The 12,703-nt window shown below is 44.5% G+C and overlaps 1 protein-coding gene across 5 annotated transcripts in view; it reads right to left on the bottom strand.

The window, feature by feature from the left end:
* The window catches only part of LOC147425852 (uncharacterized), a 115,575-nt gene extending 107,118 nt beyond the window's left edge, over window positions 1-8,457 (bottom strand). For 4 of the 5 annotated variants that reach the window (XR_015186134.1, XR_015186135.1, XR_015186132.1 and 1 more), the window contains exon 1: window positions 7,956-8,453. Coding sequence is in view for 1 of the 5 variants with exons in the window: in XM_086498092.1 (XP_086354218.1) it covers window positions 7,956-8,381 (426 nt within the window). In the remaining 4 variants the exon portion in view is untranslated. Of the gene's footprint in view, window positions 1-7,955 lie in introns of all 5 variants that reach the window. The other variant, XM_086498092.1, reaches the window with a different exon arrangement.
* Between the last annotated feature and the right edge of the window lie 4,246 nt (window positions 8,458-12,703).

Here is a 12,703-nt window from a genome sequence, read left to right as displayed (position 1 = left end):
TATCTAAAACATAGCACTTTAAAATGTCTAGGACTGTGGAGTTAGCAATTTCGCTTTATCCATCTGTTTGAGGATAATAAGCTGAAGAAAAATTCAGCTTAGTTCCTAGGTTCGTCAAAAGTGCTCGCCAAAAATTACAGGTCATTCGTGGGTCAGAATCACTTATAATCATTTTGGGCATGCCATGATGCTTAAAAATCTAGGCCAGAAATATCTTGGCCATGTGATCAGCATTAATGATCTTCCAAACTAGAATGAAATGGGCTTGTTTATTAAATCTGTCTATAATAGATAGGGACTAAAGCAAGCCAGTAGTCTTATGGCGATCATACTTGGCTTTTAAGCATGGTACACATTCTCTGACACATTTATCTATGTGCGTAAGGAGAAGCATGTGCTTCATCCATTACCTTTGTTCTAAGTGGATACGCCACACAAAGAGCCTGATGGAAATAAACGTAACCATCTTCAATAAAATAGGGAAAAAATTCTGTACCACTTTGTAATTGTTGCCAGATTTCACCGAAATCTGGGTCGTCAAGGTACATCTCGGGTAGAGATTCCAATGGTGATGTATACTTGTTAGGCATTGACTTGGGGCCGTCGAGAAAGAGCATCTACAACCACATTCTTACTTCCAGAAGTGCGCAAAATTTGGAAGAGAAACATTGAAAGAAAATTGGCCCACCACATCTGTTTCTCAGACAACTTACGTTGAGAGAGAAAGTATCAAAGACTTTGATGATTTGACTTGATCGTAAAATCCCCTCCCAAAAGGTAGTGTTTCCAAACTAAGAGAGCATGGATGATAGTCATGAGTTCCTTCTCATAGATGGAAGCATGAAGCTCCGCATCAGGAAGTCGTCTACTTTCATAAGCTATTGCGTGGCCTTCTTGATTGAGAACTGAGCCAATGCAATTACCTGAAACCAGGGTAGTTTTCGTACGACGTACGGAACGTCTCGTTCCGTACTGCGGGTCACGTACCGTCCCGTTCGTTTAGTACGTTCTGTACGTTTTTTTTTTTTTTTTCTTTTGTAAAAGCAAAACTCACAATTGTGAGTGGATTATATTGAGCAGCCAAGGCCGTTTTGGAGCGCCAATTCAAGCCCTAGCCACATTCAAACATTGGATTCTATGTGTTAGGGCTCCACTTCTCTTATGCTCTCCCCCTCCCCCACGCTCCCCCTCTCTCATCAAGAGTCATCCTCCATGCTCTCTCTCGAGTCCCTCTCATGCTCTAGCCTCTTCCTATTTAAGCAATGCCTCTCCATCTTGTTCTCCAACACTTCCAAGCTCTCAATGCTCATTGCTCTCAAGCTCTCAATGCTCTCAGCCTCTCACTGCTCAATGCTTCCATGTTCTAGCTCTCAAGTGACAAGCTCTAGAGACTAGAGTCTTGCCTCGCCATCTTCTCTCCATTGGGTCTCTCCCTCTCAAGCTCCCATTGAAGATCTCATAACATCAAGTTTCTTTAAGTGTAAAGTTTAAACCCAAGGGCCTAAGCCTTAGACGTAAGAATTCTTTGTTTTCTTATTTTGAACGTACGTAACGTCATCGTACATCTTAATATTTTTTAGTTCGTTTAGTACCGCACATCATCGTACGTGTACAAAACGTAAGAGACCGTACGAGACCACTATGCCTGAAACATCACAATGTACTTCAAATGGTTTCTGAAGATGGAGTACAATGAGGATGGGTCCATGGGTGAGAAGGTACTTGAGCTTTTCAAAAGCTTCCTCTCTTTAGCCCCCCATACAAAAGATATCTTTTTCTTTGTGAGATCGTGGAGAGGTGCACATGAGCGAAATGGCATATACAACGTCTATAGTAGGAACAGAGGCCAAGGAAACTTCGGACATCATGAATCGAAGCAAGCTGGTTAGTCTGAAATAGCTTGAACCTTTGTTGGTCCATGCGTACTCCATTACTAGAAACTTGTACAATCCGAAGGTTGTTCGGAATGCAGTCTTATGTACGTTTAGGAGCAATGTGAATCTAGTGGTAGCCGCTCTTGAGATCTGCGGCTGAAAATTTGTGCCCCTCATAGCTTGTTTAAGATATCATCAATTCGGCGAATCGGAAATATATTCTTAATCGTTATCTTATTTAGAGAACGATGATCGATGCACATTCGAAATGTGTCGTCTTTCTTTTGAACAAGCAAGACTGGTGAACAGTAAGGAGAAGTACTAGGTCGAACAGAGGAGAAGTACCAGGTCGAACAAGACCCTTCTCGAGAAGTTCATTTACTTATTTAAGAATTTCTTGTTGTTGTAAGAGACTAACGCGGTAAGGTGGCTGATTTGGGGGTGAACTGCCTGGAATTAAGGAATACGATGATCTCTCGATCTCTCGAGAGGTAATTTATCTAGAAGAGTGTCGGTAAAACAATCCTTACATTTTCAGCACTCATACACTTCTTTATTTCTCTTTTAACACTGATGTGACTGACAATAGGAATAGGCCAATCAGTAGCACTTGCATCTACATCATACTCCTGCTCTAAAGTAAAGGACAGTTTCTTATTTACATAATTTGGGAGAGGATAAATCCCGTAATGCCAAGGCATTCCCATAATAACATTGAAGCCTTGTATAAGTGCAGCTAGGAAAGACTCTCGATCAAAGATTAGTCACCTACTTTGAATGGGTCTTTTGCTAGTGGAACTCCATAATGAAGCATGTTTGCGTCTGCGTAGCTCCAACAAGAATAGCCCAAGGCATCTTTAATCAGCGCTATCCATCACTCTAAAAAGAAGTCCCAATCCCACTTCAAAGAGAGAATGAAATTGTCTCCGTATCTCAGAATATACTTGACACTGACATATGTGATGCTCCTCAGTCTCTAGGTCTGAGTCACATAGATGGCAAATTGTATCAGCCTGTCTATTTAGACAATGGGAGGAGGTCCTAAGCTGTCATATGACACATCAAAGCCCGTGCAAGAGGTGTGAATGCATGTATCTAAGCCATAAAATAAATCCATCGTGAGTAATGTAAAGAAAATGCTTTTTGTGAAAAATATTTTTCCCAGCTCCCAAGGAGGTGTCATCCATGTTCTCTTTGTATTGATCTATGTGAGATTCTTGATGATAATCTTGTTCAACTCTAGAGTCTGAACATGTGAACATGAAGGATGGTGTATCCAAGAAGTACTAAAAGGGTGGCAATCTATCCATTGTAAAGCCATACAATTGAAACCAGGTTGACATACATCTAGAGTCTCGCCCCATGGCTAGTTGGACGATTCGAGAGTCAGTCTAAGATAAGGATGATGTAACGGGAGGGACACCACGTGCCAATGGAAAAGAACAGACTGAACAACTTTAAGCACTTCAAATAACACTAAACTGAAAGAGAAGCACGACACACAAGACGAGAAGTGGCGAAGTTCCACCCCAAGAGAGCACTAGCCCCAAACCTTGGCGCCCCTTTCAGTATTTCTTTATATTGCTTCAACTTGGTACACAACTCCCATGACTCTACTCTACATCTCCCACGGGTAGACTGCCAGAGTGAGAGCCCATGGGTCATACCTAAAGGCCCTTGGCCTCTAAAAGTGGGTTACATGAAAAGCTTCTGGTCCAAAAGCTAGCGCTAAAAAGTTGCCAAAGCAAATTACAAAAATTTGTACACTTGCCATGCCCAGCATGCTGCAAGCCTACAACGCAAATTGTGCAAGTTCATACAGTCTACCACGTCATTAGTCAGAGTGAATTCCGGGCGTCCATACAACTACCACGTCATCAGTTATTTACGCAAGGTCTTGTGCGAGTGTCCAGCTTTATTTTAATGCCTTGTGTCCCTTGGACCCCATCAGACGGGGGTCCCAAAAGTTGGTAGAACTCTCTTTGATAATTTGCCCCCACTCGGCGAGGATCAATAAGTTGGTGAGAACACCTGCTTCTTCTACTGCTGCTAGGGTTTAGGCCCCTCGGCCAAGATCTGCAACTCAGCTCAAGTCTTCAGTGGCTTAACACGTCCGCAATTTGTAATCGCTGATTTCACACATGAACACAATATGCAACCAATCCAAGAGTGTCTAACATTGCCATCGATGTCTTGACCCCTAGACCTTTTACCTTCTTCACTTCTTCATTGTGAGTATGATCCGTGTCACGTGATGCCGTTGGTAGACTACACTTAGACAAATCACATGATCACGATGGTGTAGTTACTAAGCATTTATGTCATGCCTGAGATACAATGGCACCTTTGTTGACACACATGCTCAACAAGGCCATATGGGAAGGCTTTTTTGAGAGCTAGAGCACTAATATACTAATCATGATGGTGCGATAGTTACTAGGGAGCATAGGATCATGAGCCTTCAGTAACAGCTCAAAGGCCACGCATTGGCGAAGCTTAATCCTTCTGTTATTGAGTTGTTGACATGGCTGCCATACATAATTTCACAATCTGCGCTCCTAACGTGGCATCTGTACGGGATTCTGCAAATTGCGCTTGGCAGCTTTTGGGACCCAGATGCTTTTAGACTGGAAGCTTTTCATCTACATTGCTTTTGGAAGGCACAAGGCCTATAAATAAATTGCCAGGGCCTCAGTCTCAGGCCAATTAGCTTGGGAGCACTATTGGGACGAGGACCCTCAAACATTGTACTTTGTGAAGCATTAATAATACTGAAAGGGGCGCAAGTTTTTGGGGGCAATCTCTCATGGAGTGGAACATCGTCGTGTCGTGTCATCTCTCTCTCGGCTTTGTTCAGTTCTTTCAGTTCTCTTGCATGTGTTGTGGTAGATTCTCGACTTGGAGCGTCCAAGTTTGTTATAGTGGTATCAGAGCTCAGTCAATTCTTCTACTACAAAGGATCCAATCCCTTTATTCACAACACTCATGGATTCTGTCAACAAGTCCCGTCACGAGGAAACTGTAGCGCCCGACCAACCTGGCCTCGACGAGAACAATGAAAACTCTAATGGACATGGTCCATCTTCTGAAGATTCAGAGCAGTACAAGCCCTCTCCTACTAAGTAAGAAAGGATAGAGATGCAGCGGCAACGCTTGTCGCCAGTAGATGCTTTGGTACTCCAAAGATCCACAATATGCAAAAATTTTGGCCAAGTATCCGCTTGACGAGATGCATTCCAAATGGCGTTCCGGCATCAGATCACCTCTGAAGTCGGCAATGAAGAAGTCAACTACACCTAGGCCTCTTGCCCAAAAGGTGTATTCAGACGATGAGTTTGAAGAAGCAGTAGAATGACGAGTAGCAGACGCATGAAGACCAAGAAGTGGCACGGAAGGATCTCGTAAAATTGTTTGGACACAAGAACAAGGAAACGATCTCGCTACAGCTGCATCTTCCCCCTACCATCGCCAAGCCCTTACCCCCCCCCCGAAACCGGCCTGTTCAATCCAAAAAGGGCGGTAGACCTTAGACTTAAACCTTATATGCTTTCACTCATTTAATTTGTCGCCCACTTTACCTGTACTTTCAAGACACAACAAAGGGGAAAGGGATACAGGCTGCTAGATTGCACCTGTATGAGAAGACCGACACAAGACTGGCCCCTAAGTTAGGCGCCCCTTTCGGTATTTCTTTATTCTTTAACAGAGGGAATAAAAGCTGTGGTTCCCTACAAGCTGCCCCGCACAGTCTTGGCTGAATTTCAACTGTTCTGGCCCGATTTCGGCAACATAGCTGTACTAGGAACCTTCACAGTCAGTATCCCCATGCATTGGATGACTTTCCCGACGCATTCGGACACTTTACAAAACTTGGCGACAATCTGCAGCACGCTGAATTCTCTGTTTTCTGCCCCGAAAATGCGCCAGATCACCTGTTCATCGGTCCCCTCACATCCCCGAACCTCCTGGGGGTATTAGGGTCCGTTTAGCGCCAAAACCCTAAAACTACAAAAATACACAGCAGGCTGTAATTCACTGTTTCGGGATCCGTTTTGCGTGCCGGTCGCATCCGTAGCAAGTCCTCGAGCTCCCGCACCTGTAGGGCTACTTGCCCTTTGAATCGGACGAGATCTCGCACGTGAAACCTCTCCGAATCACCTGTACCTACGGGGGATTAGCCACTAGCTAATCCAGTACCTGTGCAAGAGGCTCTTGCCTCGGCAATCGCGCATGAACCCACACAACTGTACATTGGTCAAATGAAAAGCCCACTAGTGGGGCATAACATACTACCATAGGGGAGAGAGAGGGCAGTGCGTAGCGAGCAGGGCATCACTCCTGGCACCGCACTGTACATAAGAGGTAAGCAAGAACCCCATTGAAGCTCTCAACCTGTGACAGCTTGAAAATGAGCCTCTCTCCTCTCTAAAATCAGCGCCCCCTCTTCATGCATGAGGAAAGTGCACAGAAATGTGTTGGCACATTTACAGGGTATTTCCCGTTTCGGGGTTGCCGCCTAAAAATCTCCCGACATGTTGCCCAGTTGACTTCACGGCAGAGTAATAGAATGTTCCCCTAGTCATACCGGAGGTAATGACGCGAACACATTTTCAGGTCCCAAAATAGCAGTTCCCTAAATTTTAGGACATGCTGCCATTGTATCTTTCTAGGTCATCCGACCCTCTTTGTACACTGCAGTCACACCAAGAACTGAAATGTAGCGTTTGTAGCAAAGGATTCCACTTTGGCTAGTCAATGACCCCATTTTGGCTAACCATAGTCCTTGTCCAACCTTAGTGTTCTCTTGCTCGTAGGCCTGGACTCCCTCTGAACAGTTCCACACTAGCTATGCAATGCAGGGCAGTTAGATTTCCCAAGGGGTGTTTCCAAAAAGTGAAAGTAAATAAATAATAAGAAAGAAATCAACAAAAAGTATAGATAGTAGTCACACGCTAGTGACATACCCCTCTTGAAATCTCAAACGTCCTCGTTTGCATCTATGTCGTATATGCTCCCAATCAACACTGATGTATTCAACACCTGTTGACACATGTACGACACATACATGCTCATTGTCAACCCTGGTGTATTCAACACCTTGTCGACACATGTATTGCCTGCGTGTGAACCCTGTCCCAATGACATAGTGGTAGCTTCGCACTATGCCATTGCTTTGAGTCATTAACTTTCCAATTAACAAAATGGTAGCTACGCATTTTGCCACTGTCTTTTAGTACACGTTGGATCCAGTAACAATTTCGAGCATACCCAAACCGACAGTTTAAGAAATCAATTACACATGTACCCTTTAATAGAAGCAATTACTATATCCTTGACAAACTGACAAGAAATACTCACTTCTACAGCACACTACACACTTTTGGACATTCCGTAAGAGCAATTGCCAAACTAACAATCTGTATAGCTCTAACATTCATGTAACATGTACTTGATTTGAGATCACTTTAAATACCATGTACATCATTTCTTTCAAAAGCCATTGTCACACTGACAATCCATGCTAATTTTATCTTGGAACCTAATTCACTTGAGTGATAATCTTGCTTACGCACACACTCACGCACTTGCACTATGTTTCTCTTTCATCCACCCTAGCTAGCACGATCCAATTCCTAACACTATAAACCTACAAAGATAGGCATTGCACATTTTAGAGGCTTTCTAGCATTTACATCCCGTCTTACTTAGCTTTTAACCTTTGCTCATGCAACACCTTGTATGAGTGTTCTTTTGATGTCTTCCCTACCAACACAAGCCTTGCCTATGTGAACACTCACCCTATCATTGCCCTCGAGTCCAAGCTTATCGAATCACTCACAGCACTCACAAAGCTTTCCACCACTTCATGCTTCTACTCTTCTTTCCAACTCTTCTATCTTGCTTCATTTGACCCCCCTCTCCACTACTACAACAACCGATCGCTTTGTATGAGCAAGTCAGTAAACTATTAGTCAGAAAGGGAAGGAGGGAACCTTCTGTCTCCCACATTTTTTGCACCACACAGAAAAAATTTGCGACTTCATTTAACCAACTGCTTAAAACTACTAATTGGATAGTTACCTGTATTAAAATTGGAAAATTTTTCCTATTGAATCGTCCAGTCCAATGATTGAGAAGGCCATCAATGTCTCCACCAGGCTCCAGTGCAAGAATCTTCTGCACAAGCTGGCTGATGTCCCAGTCATTCTGATCCTTGGTTCGCCTCCCCCTCTTCACCTTCTTCTTGAACCGTTTGGGCAGATGTTTAATGCTGGGCACCAGTGGTGGCGGAGGGCGAGCAAGGTACTGGCCGTGGTCGTAGTCGACGTGGCGTTCCACATGGACACGGTTGGGTCCTAACTCACAAGCAGAAGAAAAACACGGCCCAGACGGGTGATCCCCTCTACGCACCACCATCTTCTGAAGGGCTACACCAATGCGCACAGCGTCGCAACTACACCAAGGCTGCTGGTGGGCATGGGTACAGCCGCCATTCTGAGCTGCCATTGTTCGCTGCTCTCGAGGTGATAATTCACACGGGCATTGGGCCTCATGGAAGGGGGTGGGCCTCAGCTACATCTAACACGGGCATGGGAGATGGGATCAAAGGCTCCCATCACTTTTGGGCCCCAATAGTAAGCGCACGCCGTAGATCTTGTCGCAAAAGTAAACTAGGGTATTTTTACAAAAATACTCAAGTTTACTTTTGCTCGCCCTGATACTTTTGCACGTCAAAACTTCATGGAAACGTGTACATTCCACAGTGACTGGCGCGGGCATGGTGGATAGGCCACATGGCCCTCAAACCCTAGGTTGTGGGTTCAATCCTGGGGGCAGGGGCGAAGTAATCTCAGGTACCCGAGTTTACATTGTACCCAAGTTTACATTTTTTCTGAGTTTACATTGTCCACGGAAGCCCGGGGTTTACGGTTCTCAATCATCCCACCATAGACTCCATCTCCTCGCATGCCCATGTGAGATATAGGGCAGGGGGGGCGGGGGTTCAAGGGATCAGTGGTGGCGAGGCTCCTTTTCGGGGGGGGGGGGGGGGGGGGGGGGGGACAGGGCGGGACAAGGTTTTATATGTGTGGATTCGCAATACCTACACGGATGCGTGATAGGCGGGTTGGATAAGGCGTGGGAATGAGGTGGAGCAGGTTGAGGGCTCAAGCAATTACCGAAGGTGGACACCTTTATTTTTACCCCATGCAGCAATGATCAACTGTGGATTGAATGGATAAGGCGTGGGAGTCTGGTGGAGCAAGTCGAGGGCTCGAGCAGTGTGCGCGACAGTGGGCACCTTTACTTTTACCCCATGCAGCAATGATCAACGGTGGATTGAATGCCTGTCGTTGATCCCTTCACTCCATCCCGTGTTCTTTATAAAATTGGGGGGGGGGGGGTAAGGGGATCAAGGACCAGGAAGTCCACGCACAAAAGTCAGGGAGATCGCAACCGAACATGTCAAAAAATAAACCCGGCCACGAATTAAACCTCCTTAACCCGTACAATGCCTTTGGCTTACAATAAAAGTGGGAAGGGGTACAACATACGTGCGCGGGTGAGATGGCTAGCCTATGTGTCACAAAACCTTGGGCCGCGCGGTGCTGGGCTCAAAACCAATTGCGGGGGGGGCATTTTTCGTGCTAGTCGGGTTTAATTTTGCCCCGATTTTTGTGTTGTCGGCCACGAATTAAACCTCCTAAACCCGTACAATGCCTTTGGCTTACAATACAAGTGGGAAGGGGTACAACATACGTGCGCGGGTGAGATGGCTAGCCTATGCATCACAAAACCTAGGCAGTGCGGTCCTGGGCTCACAATCAGTTGGGGGCTCATTTTTCGCGCTAGTCGGGTTTAATTTTGCCCTGATTTTTGTGTTGTCCGGACTTAATCCACCTCAGTCTTCGTGCGTGGACCTCCCAGTCATTAATCCCATTACCCCCCGCCCTCTTTCATGCCTTGTGTCATTTAGAGTCATGGGGCATCAGGGAACTAGAATCCTCTAAGGTCAATAGCGCACCGTAGATCTTGTCGCAAAAGATATCTCGGGTACCCATTGCACTAAAATTAATCTTGAATACCGTATGGCTCTATCAATTGGGACCATTGATCCCATGGTTGGGACCCCATGGCACTTAAAGGGGAGGTGGCTCTAGCTCATGTATCTTTTCAAATTCGTTCTTCCCCTGTTTTCCAAAGGGAACACACCATCCCCTCCATGTTGCCCCCCCACTCGGCATGTTGTGGTATGAGCGTGCAACTTGCCTTGTTTGGCTCTATCGCTTGCATTGTGATGCAAGGATAGAGAGACCACGCTACCTACACTTGATCCTCCTGCGTCCTGCATTGCCCGCTAGAGAGACCACCCTACCTATATTGACGTTATTCCATGTGCGCTCACAACGGGAAAGAGAGAGAGAAAGATCATGAGAGTGATTAAACCTGGGAGACGAAAAGTAGAGAAAGAGAGAGAGAGAGAGAGACGATGCCTCACGACGGATGCTTGGGGGGGGGGGGGGGGGGGGGGGGGGAGAGAGAGGAGAGAGAGAGAGAGAGAGAGAGAGAGAGAGGAAGAAGAAGAAGAGTGTTTTAACATTGTAGGAAACTATCCCGAGAGAGAGAGAGAGAGAGAGAGAGAGAGAGAGAGAGAGAGAGAGAGAGAGAGAGATTCTCTATTTGTCGTCGTTCTGATCTGTCATCCACGAGGCATGCACATAGATCAAGAGGGTGGGGGGGGGGGGGGGGGATGGGTCTCTCTCTCTCTCTCTCTCTCTCTCTCTCTCTCTCTCTCTCTCTCTCTCTCTCTCTCTCTCTCTCTCTCTCTTTGTTTTAGCCTCAAGCCAAAGGTGAGGATTTCTCTACAGATTTTGCTTAACAAAAATTGGTCCAAGATCATAATGACATACTGGAAATTATGTACCCAAATTGTTTTTGCACCATGACACCATTGCACATCAAAAACTTACGTGGACATTTATATTCATGAAAACATGCACAAGAGGCATGATTAGGGCACATGTCTCTCAATGCCCACGTTGTGCGGTCAATCCTTGGAGGGGGGGGGGGGGGGGGGGGGGGGGGGTAATCTCAAGTACCCAAGGTTACCTTTTTCCCAAGATTACTTTGTCTAAGATCTACGGTGCTCATTCATCCCATTGTAGATCCCAACCTACCCATGCCCATGGAAGCTATAGTGGAGGGAGGGAGACTGTTGAGATCAGAGCCAATTGTCACTTCACCATGGGGGGTTTGCTTAACATTGTCAAAAGTAGACCACCATTTTACAATCATCTTCAATACAAAATATTTCATTACAAAAGAGAGGGAGGCCAATCCAATTGGTGCTTGTGCGCTGAATACAAAAGTGTCACTTGATATGCAGTGAGAGTTAATTACAAGGAATGAATTATTGCTCCTTACTGAATTGATCAATTATGATCCAAATCATATCATGTTTATGAACAATGAGAGGGAAACAAGTAATAAAATCCATTGAAATGTGCTCTCAAGGTCTCTCAAGAATGGATGTAAAGGGCCTAACGTTTTACATGAATTAGCAAACTTAACTTTTTGGAAAACCAATCAAGATAAAACATATTGCTTAACATCAATTCTCATAGTTGGTTTTAAAAAACTCACAAATTTTATTATGTGGCTTCAAAACCTCTATAAAAGTACAACTCCTCGATAATCTTGCTACATTCACACAAAGCTTATGCTTGAAGTTTTTTTAACCTAAATTGTATTTCAAGAATAAGTAGGTAGTATGCTCGATCACCTGCAACCATGTAGTGTTGAAATCATCATCTTGTGTATATATGCCAAGCGTAGGTATGAATGATGTGCCATCCGTGATTGATAGGTTATTAAGATATGGTCTTATACTCAAAGCATCAACTACCACAATGTCCTTCTAGACCGATACTGAATGGTTGGTTGGAAGCTTTGAATAAAAATTGAATGCGTGGTTGGAATCTTTGAATAAACACTACCCACTTAATACATCTATGAGAGATTAAAGTTTAGGAGAGCAAGCATTTGAAGCTATGTTGATCTGTTTCAATAACAAAACCACCACCTATTGAATAGTGCTTCCAATTTTTAAGTACGTGCACAACACCTATGAGTTCTTCCAATTTTTAGGTACGTGCACAACACCTATGAATTCTTTTCCGCAAGTGTTGTACTTATTGCAACTTGTTCTCAGTGTGGTCTTTTTCAACAACAAGGGGAGATAGTGTGCCTTGTATGCAAAATTTAGTACAAATTTCCTATAGCTACACAAGCCAAGAAATGACCTCATCTCATGCAAATTCTATGGTTTTGGTCAAGATTTAATAGCCTCAATCTTTTCTGGATCGGTAGGATTGCCTTCTTTAGGAACTATGTCACCTAGATACTTACTTGGGAATGAAAGAAAGCGTTGTTGTCAAAATCCAAATACAGTTTTTATTTTCGTAGCAGTGAAACATGTGTGTATGGTGCTCTTTATGTTCATCCATAAACTTTTGAAAGATGTAATTATGATGAAAAATACAATAATAAAATCTTGGTGCTTCCAATTGTACTTCTGGTTATTAGAAGTACATTAAACTTTGTATGAAGATGTGACCTAAGTGAGTGAACATTGATGGGTTGAAGGGCCAACATACCTAGCCATGCCCCTTTACTAACCATTATCATAATTATCAATAGCACAAGCAACATGGAGCTACAAATCTCCAGATTGTTGCAAGAGATGCACCTTAATAATGTGTCCTCTCTTTCTCTCCTTGCATGCACACACCGCATCCTTCAAGGGTATCATAGCCAATGGTGACCTCGAT

Source organism: Adiantum capillus-veneris, chromosome 24, assembly GCF_014529385.1.
Source record: "Adiantum capillus-veneris isolate H3 chromosome 24, ASM1452938v2, whole genome shotgun sequence".
NCBI lineage: Eukaryota > Viridiplantae > Streptophyta > Polypodiopsida > Polypodiales > Pteridaceae > Adiantum > Adiantum capillus-veneris.
This window is presented reverse-complemented; position numbering and strand designations above follow the sequence as displayed.